The 20316-nt window shown below is 48.1% G+C and overlaps 4 protein-coding genes across 4 annotated transcripts in view; 2 read left to right on the top strand and 2 right to left on the bottom strand.

Moving 5' to 3' along the window:
• LOC131138728 (noelin-2-like) overlaps positions 1-8186 on the bottom strand; it is a 69301-nt gene extending 61115 nt beyond the window's left edge. The window contains exons 1-5 of the mRNA XM_058087921.1: positions 8044-8186; positions 5723-5846; positions 3649-3691; positions 512-660; positions 9-388 (exon numbers count right to left, since the gene is read on the bottom strand). The gene's annotated coding sequence lies outside the window, so the exon portion shown is untranslated. The remainder of the gene's footprint in view (positions 1-8; positions 389-511; positions 661-3648; positions 3692-5722; positions 5847-8043) is intronic.
• Positions 2063-7467, top strand: LOC131138820 (retinol dehydrogenase 8-like). Its single transcript, XM_058088081.1, has 6 exons — positions 2063-2317; positions 3825-3986; positions 4085-4264; positions 5144-5237; positions 5815-5998; positions 6802-7467. The coding sequence occupies exons 1-6, from the start codon at positions 2212-2214 to the stop codon at positions 7027-7029; spliced, it is 954 nt and encodes a 317-aa protein (XP_057944064.1). The 5' UTR covers positions 2063-2211; the 3' UTR covers positions 7030-7467.
• On the top strand, positions 7656-14352 carry palb2 (partner and localizer of BRCA2). The gene is made up of 13 exons (XM_058087958.1): positions 7656-7701; positions 8077-8303; positions 8506-8601; positions 8712-8771; positions 8837-8966; positions 9056-9964; positions 10126-10916; positions 10978-11133; positions 11198-11280; positions 11345-11494; positions 11562-11678; positions 11739-11826; positions 13313-14352. Exons 3-13 carry the CDS (start codon positions 8524-8526, stop codon positions 13736-13738), a joined length of 2988 nt encoding a protein of 995 aa, XP_057943941.1. The 5' UTR covers positions 7656-7701; positions 8077-8303; positions 8506-8523; the 3' UTR covers positions 13739-14352.
• Positions 14353-14938: 586 nt separating this feature from the next.
• Positions 14939-19373, bottom strand: plk1 (polo-like kinase 1 (Drosophila)). The gene is made up of 11 exons (XM_058075561.1): positions 18678-19373; positions 18321-18489; positions 18053-18197; positions 17806-17899; positions 17502-17727; positions 17376-17418; positions 17008-17102; positions 16861-16938; positions 15683-15837; positions 15432-15614; positions 14939-15364 (listed from the first exon to the last, which is right to left on the bottom strand). The coding sequence occupies exons 1-11, from the start codon at positions 19038-19040 to the stop codon at positions 15176-15178; spliced, it is 1740 nt and encodes a 579-aa protein (XP_057931544.1). The 5' UTR covers positions 19041-19373; the 3' UTR covers positions 14939-15175.
• Between the last annotated feature and the right edge of the window lie 943 nt (positions 19374-20316).

Below are 20316 nucleotides of genomic sequence, written 5' to 3'. Positions count from 1 at the left end.
AATGACACCTGTGCTGAGCCGGAGTATCCGATGGGCTGTCCGTCAAGACACAGGGCGGTCCTGGACCCAAATGAAGGCCCTTACTGGTGCCGACTGCAGCCCAATAACCTTCAGACGGCATCTGTGGGAAAAGGCTTCCAAAGACTTTGCCAGGGAGCATCAAACATGGGACATTGAAACGTGGAAAAAAGTTTGATTCCCTGATGAGAATAAAATGTAACTTGTTACCAGATGTTGTGGCGGGCATCCCTCATGACCGAGGGCCCTGGTCTCTGTGGTAACAGCTGGGTTCTTCAACAGGACAACGCTGCAGTTCACAATGCTGGCTTGACCAAGGACTTCTTCATGGAGAAGAACATCACTCTTTGGGACCATCCCGCATCTTCCCCTGATTGACATACCATAAAGAACATTTGGGGATGGATGGCAAGGGAAGGATGCCAAGTGGTGAAGCCATCATCAAAACATTAGCTGATACAAAATAGCATATTGTCTTTTTTCAGTAACTTACACTTTGAATCTTCAGTGCAATCATACTGCAGTGACCGTCGTCTCTGCAGCCGGGCTAGCGCCGTTAGCGCTTCCATGTCACGTTCCCCCGAGGTCGGGTCTAAGGGTCGAGTCCGGTCTATAAATCTAAACGCCATTCTACACAGGAGGCTACAAGGGAAAAATGTTGCTGTGGACGATGAAACAAGTAAATTCTTGTCGTTGTAAAGCACCCTGCTCATCATTTATCACCGGAAAGCAACTTCATGCTACACCAGAACTTCATGCTATGATTCATAGAGAAGCAGCTTGCTATTCATTCATAAAGGGACACAAATGTTTGTTTGCTTTGTTAGAAAAGTGGACAGTGCTGAATTCTTCAGCAGAATGAAGAGACGGATGGAAAAACAGAAAGCACCAGGAAAGGCGGGAGTGCGGAATGATATTTTTTTGGGTCAAATTAAAATGTCATGTGACAAATAGGTAGTGAGGTTGTGAGGTTGGTTGGTTGGTAGGCAGGTAGGTAGGTAGGTAGATAGGAAGAGAGGGTGAGAGTGAGAGAGATCGATAGATAGGGAGAGAGAGAGAGAGAGAGAAAGAAAGGGAGATAGGTAGGTAGGATAGGTAGAGAGAGTGAGCGAGAGTGAGACAGTGAGTGAGTGAGTGAGTGAGTGAGTGAGTGAGTGAGTGAGTGAGTGAGTGAGTGAGTGAGTGAGTGAGTGAGTGAGTGGGTGAGTGGGTGAGAGAGTGAGACAGAGAGACAGAGAGACAGAGGTAGGTAGATAGAGTGAGAGAGTGAGAGAGACAGAGAGAGAGTGAATGTGAGAGAGAGTGAGTGAGTGTGAGAGTGAGTGGGAGAGTGGGAGAGACAGGGAGTGAGAGAGACAGGGAGTGAGAGAGACAGGGAGTGAGAGAGATAGTGAGTGAGTGAGTGAGTGAGTGAGTGAGTGAGTGACAGACAGACAGAAAATAAGGGAATGGAACTATGTAAAGTAGTAAAATAAAATAAAATAAAATATGATTTTTTTTGAATGAAAAGTTGTCATTTTGAAGTCCTGAATGAGTGGAATGGTTAGCCAGGAATCGCTCACCCTGAAGTATAGTTGATGGCACCTGCCATGACAAACTATGGATTATAACACCAGAAAACGAGTTAATTTCAGCTAGCTTACAATGCTGTCATTGGGATACACCTATTTCCACTATGAATCCCTCTACAAAAAACTCTACCAACGTTGCATGGTTTGTTATCCATGCTGTGATCATGCATTAACACGTACACTGATGATAACATGTAATAGTTGCGGTAAAATTCCCCACAATTTCCCTAAAATAAAAGGTATACCTAATCTAATCTAATCTATTTGGATGATTTAAAACACTACCCAAATTCTTTCCTAGCCGCATTGATACACTTGCTTATGCTGGTTCTGTCAACAACAGCAGCATAGATACATGACATCACATATGAACACCAGGTGGCGCCAGTTTACAAACACGACAGAGGCCTCGGGACTCCAGGTTCCGTCGAGTATCGTCATGAAAGGTCTGAATTGAAAAAAACACGACAAGCGCGACGGCGGGTGAGTCCCCGATAGTTAATCCCCGTCTTGCTAAGCGTCATGTGACTTTGATCCTCTTAGCGATGCTCTCCCTTGGGACGACGCTCATCCTGCAGAGTACTGTTTGTATACGCGCATCATCTGGACTGGTCCTACAGACATGGCGAGTCCTGGGCAGAAAGTGGTGCTGATCACCGGCTGCTCCTCGGGCATCGGCTTGAGGATGGCCGTGATGCTAGCCAAAGATGAACAGAAGCGCTACCATGGTAGGCTCCTTTTTGTTATGCTCTACTTTTCCCAACCAAATAAACTTTGGCTTGTAGTCAACATTCTTTGTAAGACGTACTAGCGCAGATAGAAATGGAATTAGTCCTCTCTCCAGATGTGGTTTCTTGTGTGATACGACAGCAGCATCACTTCTTGCTAACCCCTGCTTGACCTTTCCTTGCTATCTTTAGGACGTGTGTAGCAGCAGACAGTAGCTAATATGGCGCTCCAGCCTCGCCAAGGCTGCTTATCCTGGATGAGGGTGAGCTATTCCTGGCTAACGCTAAGATTTAAGGCCGTAGGAAATGTGCCCAGGTGACTTGAAGTCACATTTAACCACACACAATCTTTAGCATCAGCCAGGCGAGCGTGGACGCACGTGAAAAAGTGGAACTTCTGCTCTCTGTTGACAGATTAAAAAGTAGGGAATCAGGAACTCAAACCACTTGTGCCTGATGGTGGCACACTTTTTAGCAGCCATTGCTAGCAACGTAAACACAGAAGCAGAGCTTGGGGGAGGGCACAGAGTATATCTGGCCTACAGCCACGCCCATAAGGAAGCCCACTCCTCTGTGACACAGCAATAAGCTTCTTTCAAGGTTCACTTCCAAATGTGCAAACCTCATTATCTGAAACTTTGGCATTGTTTAACACCACAATGCAACATTCTAACGACATTTATAGGTCAGAAAAAGTGGATAAAGTGTACCCCACCTCTTACCCAAAGACAGCTGGGATAGACTCCAGCACTGCCCATGATCCTTGTGAGGATAAGGGGTAGAAAATGAATAAATGAATGTTTGCATGACTGTTTACTTTCTGTCAATGTTAATATAAAAATATGCTACTATGCTAAAGTTAGCACACTAATAATGCCAATATGATTACATTAGCATGCTAACACTCAACATGATAGTACAAAATGTTTGTATGAATTCTACTAATAAAAAGGACAAAAGATGCTACTATGCTAATCCTAGCAGGCTAACACATGCCAACATGCTAACACGCTAACGCCTAACATAATAGCACAAAGTGTTTCTATCAATTCTACTCCTAAAAACGGCAAAAATGCCACTATGCTATTAGCATGTTAGCATGCAATAGAGAGAGAGATAGACAGACAGACAGACGGACAGATAGCAGCTTCCAGATTTTGAAAACACGGGGGCATGCAGGGTTCAAGAAAATAAGGGTTCCATTCCTTTATTTTCTTGAACGTAAAGTAGTATAGTCAAATAAAATATAAAAATTTTTTTAAATTTGGAATGAAAAATTGTCATTTTGAAGTCCTGAATGAGTCCGGAATGGTTAGCCAGGAATAGCTCACCCTGAAGTATAGTTGATGGCACCAGCTATGCATCATAGGTCCCCTTAAAAAAAAAACAACAGCACAAAATGATGCACTGTTTTCTTGAAATGCTGTATGTACTCTAGAACTTCTTAGCAAGTTTCATTCCAAAACATGGACACGGCAAAGTTACATCCTTTCATCTGTGTCCACAGTCATAGCTACCATGCGAGACTTGAAGCGCAAAGACAAGCTTGTGGAGGCGGCCGGCGATGCCTACGAGAAGACGCTCTCTCTGGCTGTGCTGGACGTGTGCGACGATGCATCCGTCAAACAGTGCATCAACGGCATCAAAGATCGCCATGTTGACGTCCTCAGTGAGGCCACAGCGATGATATGAATGTGTGAGGCTACGCTGTCTAAGACCATGTTGGCTAAGATGTTTTTATACTCCCCCCCCCCCCAAAAAAAACAGTCAACAACGCGGGCATCGGCCTGGTGGGCCCCTTGGAGAGCATCCCTATAGAGGAGATGAAGAAAGTGTTTGAGACCAACTTCTTTGGCGTGATCAGGATGATCAAGGAGGTGATGCCTGATATGAAGAAAAGGAAAGCAGGGCACATCATTGTGGTCAGCAGTGTCATGGGACTCCAAGGTGGGTGCTGCATTCTGGAAGGCTGGGACCATAGATTTATCCAACAAGCGCATGGGAACACAAATTATGTACTTGATTGCATGATGCATGTACTTTATAATACTTCTAATATATGAGATAAGATATGCCTTCACATTCACACATTCCAAAAACATGCTAGGTTAATTGGCGACTCCAAATTGTCCATGTGAGTGTGAATGCTTGTTTGTCTATACATATGTGCCCTGTGATTGGCTGGCCACCAGTCCAGGGTGTACCCCGCCTCTCGCCCGAAGACAGCTGGGATAGGCTCCAGCACCCCCCGCGACCCTCGTGAGGATAAGCGGTAAAAAATGAATGAATGAATGTTAGCATGACTGTGTTTACTTTCTGTCAAAGTTAATACAAAAAATGCTACTACGCTAAAGTTAGTACACTAACAATGCCAATATGATAACGTTAGCATGCTAACACTCAACATGATAGTACAAAGTGTTTGTATGAATTGACAAAATGACAAAATGACAAAAGATGCTACTATGCTAATACTAGCATGTTAGCAATGCTAACATGTTAACACCTAACATAATAGTACAAAGTGTTTCTATCAATTCTACTCCTAAAAACAGCAAAAATGCCACTATGCTATTAGCATGTTAGCATGCAACACCTTGTATGGTAGCGCTAAATGTCTGTGTACATTAATACAAATGGCGCGAATGTTAACATGCTAACTGCTAGCATGCCACCACATAGCATAGCATAGCATAGCATAGCATAGCATAGCATAGCATAACTGCAGCATATGCTGAGAGCGTAAATTGTGATATCATCTCCACACAAACATATTTGGTTGCATGTTGAAGTACGAGTACAAATAAATATTATTTTCTTATGCAGGAGTGGTGTTCAACGACGTCTATGCAGCTTCTAAGTTTGCCATGGAAGGTTTCTGTGAGAGTTTGGCAGTGCAGCTGTTGAAGTTTAACGTCACGTGAGTGTCCGACCCCTGCGACCCTAGTGAGGATAAGCGGCATAGAAAATGGATGGATGGAGTGTCACAGACTGTTGAACTCTAGGCTTCTCAATTCCCACTCCTCTGAAATGAATACTAGACAATACAATGTCAGTGGATACTGCTGAATGCTGAAGCTAAATTTAAATGCTTTGGAAAAAGTACAAAAGTTGAAATGAAGAATGAATGTAGGAATTTTTTGGAAGCTGAAGCTGGACTGAAATGCTGTGGAAATATGCCGGAACATAGAATGAATCTAAGAACAGCTGGAAGCTGAGCTGAAGCTGGACTAAAATGCCGTTAAAATATATAAATGTTGGCATGCAGAACCTACAGGGGTAGGTGGTAGGCCACACGGTTGGGAGATGGGGAAGACCTGGGTTCGATTCCCTGCTTGGGCATCTCTGTGTGGAGTTTCCATGTTTACATGCCTAGCAACAGGGCCATTGTGTTGATGTACACACCTTTACTTGCTGACGCTTGTTGGCCGTCCATCACGTTGATAGAACCGCCTTCCTCGTGTGCAGCGTTTCTATTTTGTGGTCTTCTTCCTCAGGTTATCAATGATCGAACCTGGCCCGGTCCACACTGAGTTTGAAGCGAAAATGATTCAAGACGTGAGGCAGAAAGAGTATCCCGGAGCCGACTCGGACACGGTGCATTACTTCAAGAACGTCTACCTCCCGTCTTCTGTGGACATCTTTGAGACGCTGGGACAAACGCCAGATGACATTGCGAGAGTAAGTTCCCCAAAACGTCCCCACGGTGTCTTACCGTGTTGGCTAAGGTTAAGGCTGGGCGATATATCGATGTTTTTAAAATGTCGATATGTACTTTAAGCACAATATCAAAATCAACCATATTGTTGATATCAATATAGACAGGATTTGAGCTGTATCAGGGAGAAGGGGCGGAGCAGAAGCCCGGAGGCTCAGTTGAAGCTAACAGGCTAACTCGCAAACTAGAGAGCTAGCGACCTAAACGGTAGCCTTCAAGTTATTTCCTTTAAACTTAAATAGCTAAAAACTTACCACTTCCACACGGATAGGGAGGATAACTATTAACAGTTATTTAACCTTTAACATGAACATTAATCAAACGTAATAATTTTTTTCTGGGTACATGATACCATATAGCATCCATATCAAACTTGCACGGGCCACACTAACATTAAACTTTCATATCAAGGCGGGGGCCTCAAACTAGTGTCCTTCGGGCCACATTTGGCCCGCAGGCCACGTGTTTGAGACCCCTGGTTTAAAGGATATTTAACAACAATTAACCTAGCCTTAATTAACCTTTTTGGAATGTGGGAGGAAACCGGAGTACCCGGAGAAAACCCACGCATGCACGGGGAGAACATGCAAACTCCACAAAGAGATGGCCGAGGTTGGAATTGAACCTTGCTCTCCGCGCACTAACCACATGACCGCCATGCAGCCCCATGATATATCGATATTCAACCTAAATATATCAGGATATGAGTTTTTGGTCCATATCGTCCAACCCTAGCTGAGGTGATTGTCCCTCTCTCGTCTTGCAGTGCACCAAGAAGGTGATTGAAGCCAGCAGCCCGCGTTTCCGCAACCTGACCAACCCCTTGTACACGCCCATCGTGGCATTAAAATACGCCGACGAAACAGGAGGCCTGTCGGTCCATGCCTTCTACCACATGCTCTTCAACCTGGGCCCGCTCATGCACGTTAGCATGACCGCCATGAAGTACCTCACCTGTGGATGTCTGAGGAGCCGCACTGTTTCGCCAAACTAAGGAACTGGAGCACGGACTGGACTGAATAAATATACGACATGGCCACATCACACCTGCTCAGGGTAGTCAAGTCACTAGCTGGGATGAATAGTAAATACAACCACCTCAGGACATCTGTGTCGATTCATTAAGTGCTAACACATTTTCCATTTGCACACACACCACTGCTGTTCATTCATTTTGGGTGAGCAAGGAAACGAGACCAAAGAATCACGCAATATAATGGCGCCATCTGGTGGACTAAATGTTCCAGACTGGGTATTCCTCATTATACATTTCAACTTTTTCCTCAACGTCATTTTGCAAAAATTACAACTTGATTTTTTTCTTGTTTAGGACTTACAAATATGACATATTTTTTCTTTAATATTTCAACTCTATGTTAATAAAATGACATTATGTTTGCCTCGTATTACAAAATGGCGTCCTTTTCTTTCTCTTAATTTTTTTACTTTATTCTTTGAAAATTACAACTGTTTTTTACCCAACTATTTCAACTCACCTCTCGCAATGTTATGACGTTATTCCTATTATAACCTTTTTACCAAAATTAGTGACATGCTAACTAGTTTCCTTTGTTTAATTGGTGGTGAGTAAGTGAACGAATCAACACAGACGAGTGCCCATGAGTCAATTCAGTAAAACACTTGCAGGTTTTGAACGGCATTTAAGGTATGGTATGGTATTTAAGAATGTTCTAACAGCTAACAAACAACAAAACTAATGCTAACTAATATTAATTAATGTCGACATAAAATAAAAGAAACGCATTGTCACCAGGATCTAACAGCAGCATTATTGTAATTCTGGCTCATGTTATCATTAGCAGCTTTAGCGTGCTAGCTAATTCATTTCACCCCAAAATGGCCGCTTCAGCAAACATTAGCGTCCTATGTTTTATTAAATAACTTTATTACCGAACAGAATGGCATTAGTGCAATCAAGTAAAGAACATATTAACATAGAAACTGTTAGCTTCCCATGTTATGCGAATGACACTACTTCAGTAATTACCGTTTTTCGTGTGGCCTTTTCAACCGAACACAGGTTCCAAACTCCAGTTGATGTTGACTGTAGTTAAAGTCGCAGTGACCTTAACCCACTTCCTTTGTTAAAACTCACTCATCACCGAGTGATGACCGGCCGGCGATGGAGTTATCGGCGTTCCAGTGCTTTTGCCTGCGTTGCAAGGCAGTCGCGGGAATTTGGAACTGAATCGATGCCAGGCGTCATCGATCTTCACAACAACACAGCGGCAACTGCATGGAGTTGGTGTAAGTCTTTCGCTCACTTTGACTGCTTTAATTGACAACTAGTGGAAATTAGACATTTAATATTCTACCCTTTACCGATTACACCCAACGACAGACTTTTAAGTGTAGCCATTAGCCACAGAGCCGGCTGTTATGAACCTGATGTAGCCTACTGTAGTTTAGCATGGCGGCATGTCCTTTACTGAAGTGTTTTGTTTGTTAGCTACTGACAGCGGGCAGGATGCAGAGCAATGTTGGAGATGTCCTTCACTGTGAGGAGCTGCTGAGGTCCACACTCCACTGCGATGACAAGGACAAGGTAGGTAGTGTACTACAATGAAGGTGGAAACAAACACACCCACTCAAGACGCACAGCATGGCTGGCTTCTTTGCATGGTGCTCCATTTGTAGCATTTTTATTCTCCACAGCTACGCAAGAAGTTGGCCCAGCTTCGGAGGGAGTATCTCAAGACCGCCCAGAAACTACAAGTGAGGGTGACACTGTTGTAGTGATGTGTTGTTTTCATACTTCTAACACAAGTGTGTGTTTGCAGCGTGCCGAACGCCTGGAAGCCGTGCGGAACAACGTCCTGAAATATCAGGCAGATCGGGACCAAAGAGAACCGGAGGGGACGTCTAAGCATAGTCCCATCCCTTCATCGCCGCCACTGGACACAAGTAGCGGTAATGGGAATTTTTAATCCAACCCTTGTGTCCTATCATGAGGCGGTGCAGGTGTTCCTAATGTTGTGGCTGCTTCCCTGCGCCATCAGGTCCCACAGATGCCACCATCAGCAGTCATGTGACCAGAGACCTACAATGCCACAACGCCTCCAGAGGTTTTACTTCCAGTTCGGACATGCGCCTCCGGACCCGCCGCAGCCGCCTTCGCTGGCAGAGGCGGCGTGCTGATGATAACAAGGACGGAGCGCATTCTGAGGTAGCTGCGGAAGAGGCGGTAAGGTCTGGGAATGAAAGTCAGGTGTCTCCTCCAGAGTCTGGGTCGCCTTCGCTGTTGCTTTCACACTGGAGCACTCCTGATGAGGAGGGAAAAGAGGACAAGGAAACAGAGAAGACAGAACACGCTGAAAAAGGACTGTGTGAAGGGAAGCCTGATGAAGACATCAAGCTGTGCGATGGACACCAAACAGGACAAACCACTGCGGAGACGGCTGAAGCAGAAGTGAAGAACAAGGGCCTGCTGGATTCCTGCACCCTGGTGGAGGGACTGCTTTTCCCTGCGGAGTACTACGTCCGCACCACAAGGCGCATGAGCCTTTCTCAGAGCCAACCCGACATGAGAGCCGTCATTCTCTCCCAGCTGAACTCGGGGAGGAGACCCCGCGGGGGCCGAGGTCGGCGCTCTGACGCACAAGTGCGGCAAAGTTCTACCGACCTCAGCAGCAAGAGCGAGCATTCAGATCCGAAGTATGTCAGCAAGACCCCCACGGGGGCCGTTTCACCCTCTTTGGTTGGTTCCGCCCATCCAGGGAGGGGTCAAAGGAAGAGAAGAGGGCGTGGTAGGGGGAAGAACATGGCCCGGAGACGCACCCCAGCCTCAGCTGGCCCGTCCCAGCCTCCAGAGCAGCAAGCCACACCCCCTGAGACCCCTGGATCTCAGAGGGTCTTTCCCATCTTTCTGAAGAGCAGTCAGACTGTCACGCCCACTCCCACACATTCAGGTAAGACATACCAGTCATGTATGTATTTGTGGCGGCACGCCACAGACACATTTGGAGCGCCACAAATACAGTATATTGAATTTCTGTCCCAATCGCCAGCCGTTCTGCTTTCAGCTACATGCTAATTAGGTTATGTTTATTCAAAAAATGTGTCTGTTCAGGAGCCCCGAACTGGCGCTCCCTCCTCCTGCCCTCCCCAAGACCCGCCTCCACTCCATCACTGCCAGTCCACAGGCCGCTGCTCAGCAACCTGGTGAACTTTGAACTCCACCAGGACTTCCACTTGCCTGATGACCAGTTTGCCTTACTGAAGCTAAACAAATTGCGGCAGGTGCCCGCCAGGGAATCGGGAGTGGAACCTTTTGGGTCATCGTCCTGCGACACACCCGTTTGTGCCCCGCGGCACTCTGGCACGCCGGTGACGCCCCTTGTGCTGCCGCTTAGCTTCACGCCCACAGCTGTAGAATCACCTCCATTAAGAAACGCAGACCTGGACTTGGCTGGGGCCTCATGTTTGGGTCGAGAGCCTTTGTTCCAAAAGGAAACAGACGACGTCCGACAGGAAGTTCCTCCCGCCTGTGATCACCCCCTACATGGTGCCACGCCCGATCTTCAAAGCCTCCAGCTGTCCCCAAAAACGATGAAAATGGAGCACAGCGTCCACTCTCAACTGCGACTGAGCCCCCCAGAGACCTCGGCCCCACTGCACCTTCCCTCCCCCGGTCCGGCGCTGCCCTCGCTGGGCGTTACACCCATCGCCACAGTCGCTGCCCTCCCGCTCGCCTGCGACGCCCCCTCTCTCAGCCTTCCTCCCCCGCACAGCCCCTCCACCCAGGCCCTCGACCCGCCAACGCTGTCCCCACACCCCAAAGCGGAGGGGGCGTCCTCACATATGGCCTCGGCACCCAGAGCCCAAAAAACAGCAGAGAACCCCAGGAGGTGCACCATCAAGGTAATAAACATTGACAATGTGGTGGGCGGTTCCAATCCCAAATTGTCTGCCGTGTGTCCAGGCGCCAGCAGGAGGTCATCTGGTGGACGCGTGCTGCCTGCTCGACACGGACGGCGGTTTGTGCGTGGCAGCGGCCGGAAAGTGGGCGGTATGTCTTTGGAGTCGGGATACGTTGTCGCACGCTTGGACGCCACGGCACACATGGACTTTCACCGAGGTTGGCGCTGCCATCTTTTCTTATGTCTTCTTCCTCATGTTTTGATTTTGTTCAATGCCCACAGCCCGTGATCGGCGTGTTTCCTGTCTCAGACGCTTGCGGCCTGGTGTGCGTCACTCTGGGTCAGCTGGAAATCAGACAAGTCAGGTAAAAAAAAACAAAAAACAAAGAAATATTGTGTGGAATATGATGAAGACAAAGCGTACCACAGGGCGCTGTCGTGCTGTGGCTTTCGGTCCGCTTTGCTGTGTGACGGTGCCCTGCAGGTGGCGGTGGGCGTGCCCGGGTCCAGGGTGGTGACCTGCCGACGCTCGGCAACAGGCAGTACGCTGGAGGCGCTCACACTGTCTGACGACGGCAGGTAAGTCAGAAGACGTCTCATTCTCCTCATCCGTTTTGTTCACCGACGCCGTCACGTGTCCCACCAGCGCGTCCAGCTGCCGCCCGCTGGGGTCACCCGGCGTTTGCCTCGGGGCTCTTGCCCCCGTGGACGGACTCCCAGACGCTTTGATCGGCACCAATGAGGGGGGCCACCTCTTTGTGTGGTGAGATGACGCTCTATCTTTTCTACAGACGGACGCTATTTTTCAATCTTGTCTTTTTAGGAACGTCAAAACGGGACAGCTGCTGCGAAGAATGGACCTCAGTGACACTTTGTCTCACACGTCTTGTCTCAGAGGGTTCTCCGATGGGGTAAGTGGACGTACACGCGCCGGTGTCACTGTGGAAGGTTGAAAATCAAACCACTGAAAATCCCGAGGGGCTGCACGGCGGTCGAGTGGTTAGCGCGCACACCTCACAGCTCGGAGACCAGGGTTCCACCCACGGCCATCTCTGTGTGGAGTTTGCATGTTCTCCCCCTGTGCATGCGTGGGTTTTCTCCGGTTTCCTCCCACATTCCAAAAACATGCTAGGTTAATTGGCGACTCCAAATTGTCCATAGGTATGAATGTGAGTGTGAATGGTTGTTTGTCTATATGTGCCCTGTGATTGGCTGGCCACCAGTCCGGGGTGTACCCCGCCTCTCGCCCGAAGACAGTTGGGATAGGCTCCAGCAACCCCCGCAACCCTTGTGAGGAAAAGCGGTAGAAAATGAATGAATGAGTGAAAATCCCAAGCATTTTTTTGAAAGATAACGGAGCGTTTCCTGTCCAGATGCTTGGTTGCTAAAGTGCCAACACAAGGTTGCAAAGCTATGTGAGCTAAAGTGCTAACATTACATTCATTCATTCACGGGGGTGGTGGTGGGGGGGTTGGCGGTTTGGAGCCCATCCCAGCTGTCTTCGGGTGCATATAGACAAACAACCATTCACACTCACATTCATACCTATGGACAATTTGGAGTCACCAATTAACCTAGCATGTTTTTGGAATGTGGGAGGGAACCGGAATCCCCGGAGAAAACCCACGCATGCACAGGGAGAACATGCAAACTCCACACAGAGATGGCCGAGGGTGGGATTGAACTCAAGTCTCCTAGCTGTGAGGTCTGCGCAGTAACCACTCGACCACCGTGCAGCCATCTCAGTGACGTATTTCAGTTAATTTTGCCATTTTTTTTCATTCATTCATTCATTTTCTACCGCTTATCCTCACAAGGGTCGTGGGGGTGCTGGAGCCTATCCCAGCTGTCTTCTCCGGCGAGAGGCGGGTGTACACCCTGGACTGGTGGCCAGCCAATCACAGGGCACATATAGACAAACAACCATTCACACTCACATTCATACCGATGGACAATTTGGAGTCGCCAATTAACCTAGCATGTTTTTGGAATGTGGGAGGGAACCGGAATCCCCGGAGAAAACCCACGCATGCACGGGGAGAACATGCAAACTCCACACAGAGATGACCGAGGGTGGGATTGAACTCGGGTCTCCTAGCTGTGAGGTCTGCGCGCTAACCACTTGATCGCCGTGCAGCGCTAACATTACATTTTAACAGCAAACATGCTAGGTTAGCCTCTTTCATACTACAAAGAAAAACAACATAAACATACAGTTCTTATGTCTGTAGCTGACTTATGGAATGTGACTTATGACTTATAGATGTAATTTTAAGATGTGCAGCGAAGCCTGGAATTGGTGGGCGGTCTGATATCTAGGGGCGGGTCTCTCAAAAGGAAAGCCAACAAGTGAGGGAGATGATGGGTTTCTATCACTGCAGTGTGTTTGTGTTCCAGGGGGTGCTGTTGGTCCTGGTGCAGCATCTGTCTCTCTGCGTCCCCCAGCAGGAAGACAAGAGCCAGCACGGAAAGTTCCTCAAGGAAGAAGAGAAGAAGTCGTGCTTCTTCTCCTTGGTGGCGGTGAACCCTCTCAATGCTAAAAGCGCATCGACGGCACGTCTGGACCCACCCGCGTCCTGGTCCGGAGGTGTATGCGAGGTGGACGCCAGCAGGGCGGCGGTGGCCGGTCTGAGTCCGAGCGGCTGCGTGTGCGTGTGGGAGCTGCAGGGGCTGCAGCGGGGCGCTGTGATGTTGGCGTCCCCCGAGAGCGAGGGCTGGCAGCTGGCCCGCTGGGCAGAGGGCGGGGCCACGCTGGTCACGGGCCATCACAGCGGAGACATCACTTTGCACTTTGACCTGGTCACTCGGGATGGTTTTACCTGATTTTAAGTTTTAGGATAAAATGTCTCTTCAAACAAACATCTATCCTGGGACGTCAACACACTCAGAAAATTTTAAGTCCGATCACTCGTCGGATTTTATTACTCCTGTCCTGACTTCAACTGGGAGAAAATATGTTTGCTTATTTCTATTAAACTTTATGGCTTCTTAATTTCATTCATTTTCTACCACTTTTCCTCACGAGGTTGCTGGAGCATATCCCAGCTGTCTTCGGGCGAGAGGCGGGGTACACCCTGGACTGGTGGCCAGCCAATCACAGGGCACATATAGACAAACAACCATTCACACTCACATTCATACTTATGGACAATTTGGAATTGCTAATTAACCTAGCATGTTTTTGGAATGTGGGAGGAAACCGGAGTAAACCCACGCATGCACAGGGAGAACATGCAAACTCCACACAGAGTTGGCTGAGGGTGGAATTGAACCCTGGTCTCCTAGCAGTGAGGTCTGCGTGCTAACCACTTATATTCATATATTCTGGACTGTATTCTGTACAAAAAGCAACTTTGCTTGTCTTTCATTGGCGCTTGTTTCTTTTGTGCCAAAATGACATCAATATAAATGAAATATTTAAATATGGAATTAAATTAACAAAGTCCCATTAACACATTGGTGAAATAAAATCACTGCAAACCTGATAGTTGCTAATATCTATATCGTGTCTATATCTACTTTATTTGTGTGAAGTAAGGAGTGGAAGAAATTAGTAATCCTAATGAAAAATCATGACATGACTACCAACCGGAGAAGCAGAGTATAGAGGGGGAGGAGCCACCTGCTGTGGCCCAGCAAGGTGCACTGCATTCGGGCACACACACAAGTGCAGCCGCCGTGACGCCACGGAGGTCTCCGATTGTCAAACCTTATGTACTTTTCAATTAACGTGGTGCTTGATTTGCTCACCCTCACAGTCCGAGTAACCTCGCCTCATTGAAGCGGTTTTTAAAGATGGCTGTCAGAATAATATTTAAAGGGGACGTATTTTACTGTTATTGGATTTACGGGTATGACATAATACCCGGATAATCGTGCATCCCTACTCTAAATCTATAAAGTATATACTCTAGATTTCATGCCAAGTATATTAAATGAACCAATTAAATATTTTAGTCGACATCCTACTGATACTACTAGCAACATTGATAAATAATTGATGTAAAATGTATTAACCAGAAAAACTTTATTTAAACTCTGGTAGAAATTAATTTTACAACATACATTCAGTATGTAGAGTTCATACATCTGAATAGAAAACATGAAACATTTAAAATATAGGAATTTAAAAAGTGAAGTAGAGAGAATGAGTAGAGGGAATGTACAGAAATGAGAGATGAAAGGCTGCAATGTGGTTCCAAAACAGCGAAGAACAGGCAGAAAGGAGATAAAAGGCGAGGTTTGGAGAGGCGCCCCCCCCTAGTGGGCGGCGGGGATGCTGTCCATCAGCTTCTCCACCATCAGCTTGGCGTAGTGCATGCGGCTGGCCAGCTCCTTGCTGCAGCCAAACTCCTCCAGCAGGGACAGCTTGTACGTGCGGAAGTCCCGCTTCTGGTCGATGTAGGTCACGGCCCCCATCAGCGGGCACAGGATCAGCTTGGTGTGGTCCTGCAACACGCGGGCGTTTATGGTTTATGTCAGCGTAGGAAGCTTACGATGGTGCTTGACATCCCACCTGGAAGAAGTTGATCTGCACGGTTCCGTTGCTGAGGTGCAGCACGATGGCGCTCTTTGTGCGGAACCACAGGGACAGGTAGGGCAGACGCGCCAGCTCGTCGCCTTCCCGCCGCGCCATGTTGGCGCCGGCCTTCAGCAGGTGCTCGCTCATGTAGTTGCGGAAGTACTTGAGCAACGTTATCTGCAACGGCGACAAGGTGGCGGTGAGCATCGGGACCACGAGGAGGAGCCAAAAGTCAAAACACTCACCTTCTTGTTGAGCGCGGGCGGGTACGAGCGCATGCTCATGTACGACTCTGCCGTGGCTTTATCGATGTACTGCAGGCTGTCGCCGTCGGCGTACATGATGAGGCGCGTGTAGTCGTTGAAGAGCACACCCACGCTGTTGTCACACAGCTGGTATCCTGGGGGGGGGAAGAGACTCAAGTTTCACCGACTCAATGTTCGACCAGGGTTCAAGTTTCTGATTCACAAGTGCTCTATGAAGATTTGAGATTCACCGGTTCATCAGTGGTTCACGAGTTAACCGGTGCGAGACAAAGACTTGAGTTTCTCCGATTCACGGGTGCTCGAGGTGGACCGACTCACGGATGTTCCAAAGTTTGAGTTTCACCAACTTGCGGGCGCTCCGAGATTTGAGACCGACTGCGCCATCTTGAAAAGACTTGCGCTCAACACAGAACCCCGTTTCACCGAGTCATGGGATGATCAACACTTCTGTTCGACCGACTCAGGAGGTTGACAAACACTCGAGTCTTGCCGATTCCGGGTTGCTCAGCAAAGACTGTGGGTTCGCAAAGATTCAGATCAACAGGAGCTTGTCCTAAACTGACTCAGGAGTGCCTGACAAAGTACCCGGACTTGAGTTTTACTGACTCACGAGTGCTTGACAAAGTACCCGGACCTGAGTTTTACCGCCTCACGAGTGCTTGACAAAGTACCCGGACTTGAGTTTTGCTGACTCACGAGTGCCTGACAAAGTACCCGGACTTGAGTTTTGCTGACTCACAAGTGCCTGACAAAGTACCCGGACTTGAGTGCTTGACAAAGTATCCGGACTTGAGTTTTACCGACTGACGAGTGCTTGACAAAGTATCCGGACTTGAGTTTTAGTGACGCACGAGTGCTTGGCAAAGATTTGAGCGATTTTCGGGTGCTGGACGAAGGCTAGCGTGTCATCGACTAACAGGCGCGCCCCGCTGCACGTGCTTTGTGACGAGTGAGCGGAGTAGCCGCCTGCCTTGATTCAGCGAGCGATGATACACCATTCTACACGTAGCACCGTCAACACTTTCCATTCGAGTTGTCATCAAATCAACAAAAAAAAGACAAATTGACAGTTGGAAGCGGGTGTGGTTCCGCAGCAACGCCCACTAGATGTCATGCAATGCAGGCCAAGATGGCGCTCTGTGCCAAAGGCTTCCTACCTAATCCATATTTGTCCGAGTAGTCCACCCACTTGCTGATCCAGAAGATGGGGATGCAGGCGGGATCCTCCGCTTCCTCTGCGGGGACAAAAAACGTTGTCAGTCAGCCACCTCAGGGAAGAGCCGGTGAGACGGGGAGGCGCTCACCTTGGCGAACGAGGGGTCTCTCTGAGGGTTTGGCGGCCATGATGCTTTTCAGCTGCTGTAGCATGTCCTTCAGGTGTTCTGAAGGCGCCGCGTCCCTAAGAAGATCATCATGCATTTTAGATCCTACATTGATGGAAGCACTTCCTGTACAGCCAAACTACTGCTTAGATTATTATTATAATATTAGATTATACTCAACTAACATTTACACCCTTTACTACACAGAAAAGACATGATATTCCTGTCAATCAATGCTGTACAAATATAATAAAAACAGATCTTCAGGCCCCTGAGAATGACTTTGGGAAAACCTGTGTTAGGTTGTGTGATTCGTGTGTGTGTGTGTGAAGAAGTGAGCAGCGCCTCACCTTGGAAGCTGCTCATCCTTGGCTTCCACCTTCTCTGATCCGCCTAGCAACAACACAAGTGGTGAGCACAGCAGGAGGGGGGGGGAAAAAGAGGGGGGGACATGCCGTGAGGGGCGGTGGTCTGACCTTTGTTGTTGATGGCGCTCAGAGGTCGCCTCTGGGCGGGGTCGACGGCGGTGGAGGGTGCTATGGAGAAGCGTGGCGGCACGGTGAGGCAGGTGGTGGGCAGGCGCTGCGGGATGTAGCCGGTGGCGAAGAACTCGTCCGCGAGCATCTCGCCGATGGTGGGGCGCTGGCCGGGGTCGGCGTGTAGCATCCGCTTGATGAGAGACGTGGCCGCTGGGTTGATGTGCTGACGGTTGGCGGAAGAGGTGGAAACGTGAGGCGGGAGAAGGCGTGCTGCAGATAAAAGGTGGCGGTGGCGGCTTACCCATGGGATGGTGTAGCTGTTCTTCTTGATGCGGTTGTATGTCTCCTTCAAGCACGACGTCTCAAACGGCGGCTTGCCCACCAACAACGTGTACCTGGAATTACATAACACTTCCTCATATGACTCGGCAAGGGTCCCTGTGGAACATGAAGCTAATAAGGACGGCTATTAGCTGTCAGAGATCATGTATACGAGGAGCACTGTGCTGGTGAAGGATGTGATGTTGCCATCATGACAGTGTACCTACAGTATACATCCGAGGGACCAGACGTCCACCTCAAAGCTGTGCCCCTTCTTGCAGAGAACCTCGGGGGCGATGTAGTTGGGCGTCCCGCACAGAGTCTTCTTCCGCTCGCCGTCAAACTCGATCTTGGTTGCCAATCCGAAGTCACCTGCAGGAAACAGAGACGCCATGTTTTGGTCTTAATAGGTGGAAAGTGATCCGTGTGTGTTTCCTGTCGACACAATAAAAGTCTTGTATGACATTGGGGGTGAATGGGGGGGCCCTCACTCACCGATCTTGACGTCCATGTCGTCGTTGAGGAAGACGTTTCCCAGTTTGAGGTCTCTGTGGATGACTTTGTTGTCGTGCAGGTACTGCACGCCTTTGAGCAGCTGCATCATGTAGTAGCGCGCCTCGGGCTCCGTCACCGCCTTGCGACGTTTGTGCAGCTCCAGCAACGACTGCAGAGCAACAAAAACACATTTGATGGGAGGGGACTACTTCATCACCCATCTCGTTTGTCCAAATCATGAAAGAGGAGTCACGTAGGTATGAAAAGGAAACCTTTACAATAAACAACCTTCAGCTGTTTGCCTATTTATATTATTTTAATATAAATGTTTTAATGTGAATAATGAAGGCCACTCACTCTTCTCCTGCAGATCTCCAGCACCACAAAGACAAAGTCGTCGTCCTCGAAGAAGCCGTGGAAGCCGACGATGTTGGCATGGTGGAGGCTCTTGTGGATGGTGATCTCCGAGGTCATCTTCTCCCGCTGGTGCTGCTTGAGGATCAGCGATTTAGGAACTATCTTGCCGGCGAACACCTGCTTGCTTTCCACGTCGGTTATCTCGTAGCACTTGGCGAAGCCTCCCTTGCCGAGGAAGCGGCCCCGCGTGTAGCGTCTCATGGTTCTCTGGTCGACCAGGACTTCGGGGATCTCCTTGAGGGGAGCAGTCTTGGGGTCGACGTGTGTCGACGGGTTCGCCGGCTTCCCGGTTCCGGCGCTCATTTTGAACGAAAGTGCTTGTTTTAAAAAAATGGGGGAGGGTTGGTTTAAAACCGATAAGCTAGCTAAAGCGGCAGAGGGGAAACTGCTAGCTAAGCTACGAGGTACAATCACCACCAATTGTTTGCGTTGCCTTCAAATGTAACCGCACTAAAGTTACTCCGACACTTAATTAGACGATAAAATTGTCGTTTGAAGATTTAAAATGAAACCTGAGGTAGAACACGACACTCGGTATTCGGGCCTTCCACCACCACGACGTCGTTCCGTTTACTGCTGCTTTTTGACAACAGTCTCGCTAACAAAATTTAAAAAGCGGCATCTGGCGGATTGGAAGCCTCTGATTGGTCCGCTGGATTTGAATTCCAAGGGTTGCGGCAAAGCATCATGGGACAACTACGGCCAGCCAATGGGACACCGCGAAGGGGAAAACCGTGGAGTGTGATTGGTTGTATTAGTGGTGGGCAAAACTGTTCATTTCAGTGAACCGGATCATTCAGATCCGGTTCATACAGTAAAAAGATCAGTTCATTTCGGCCTGTGATCTCCCACTGTTGCATAAGCCCGGTCAGCCTTGTCGAGTCAGTTCGTTCAACTCATGTTCACGTTCGTTCCGACTCAACAGCGCAATCACGCAGCCGGCTCGACGCTGCGATTGTGTTGGACTGAACGGGTATTTTAGGGGCTGTGACTTCGTTCATTCCTTTCACAAAAAAGAACTAGTTCTTTTGACCCGTTCGTTCATGACAGACACACCACTAGGTTGTATGGGTTTCCTTTTAAGCGGTGATCATTGGGAATGTAGATGAAGGTTGCCGCTGTCATGACTGCCATGCTTTAACAAAGATTATAGTGACTTTGGTCATTTATACATACATATTTTATACATTTATGCATTTTTACATTATTGTGGCTGTAATTAACATACATACCACGTTGTACTTTTTTGTGATTAAATTCAATAATGTCTTTTTCACTTTTTATGTATTAAAACATGCATGCTTTTAACATGTAGGTCAGAGGTAGGGAACCTATGGCTCGGGAGCCAGGTAGGGCTCTTTTGATTACTGTATCTGGCTCTCAAGCGTTTCTTACCACAATAAAAATGTATTTTTGCTAACATTTTAAAGTAAACATCACAGAAATGACTGTTAAAAATAATCAACAACTTTCTTATGCATTTTAATCCGTCCATCTCTTTTCTACTGCAATACGGCCAACCATATCCATCTTTCCTGATGATATTTTCCAGGTCAAACACCAAAACTCGATTATTACT

This window comes from Doryrhamphus excisus, chromosome 1, assembly GCF_030265055.1.
Source record: "Doryrhamphus excisus isolate RoL2022-K1 chromosome 1, RoL_Dexc_1.0, whole genome shotgun sequence".
NCBI lineage: Eukaryota > Metazoa > Chordata > Actinopteri > Syngnathiformes > Syngnathidae > Doryrhamphus > Doryrhamphus excisus.
Note: the sequence above shows the minus strand (reverse complement) of the source record. Positions and strands in the feature narration are given on the sequence as shown.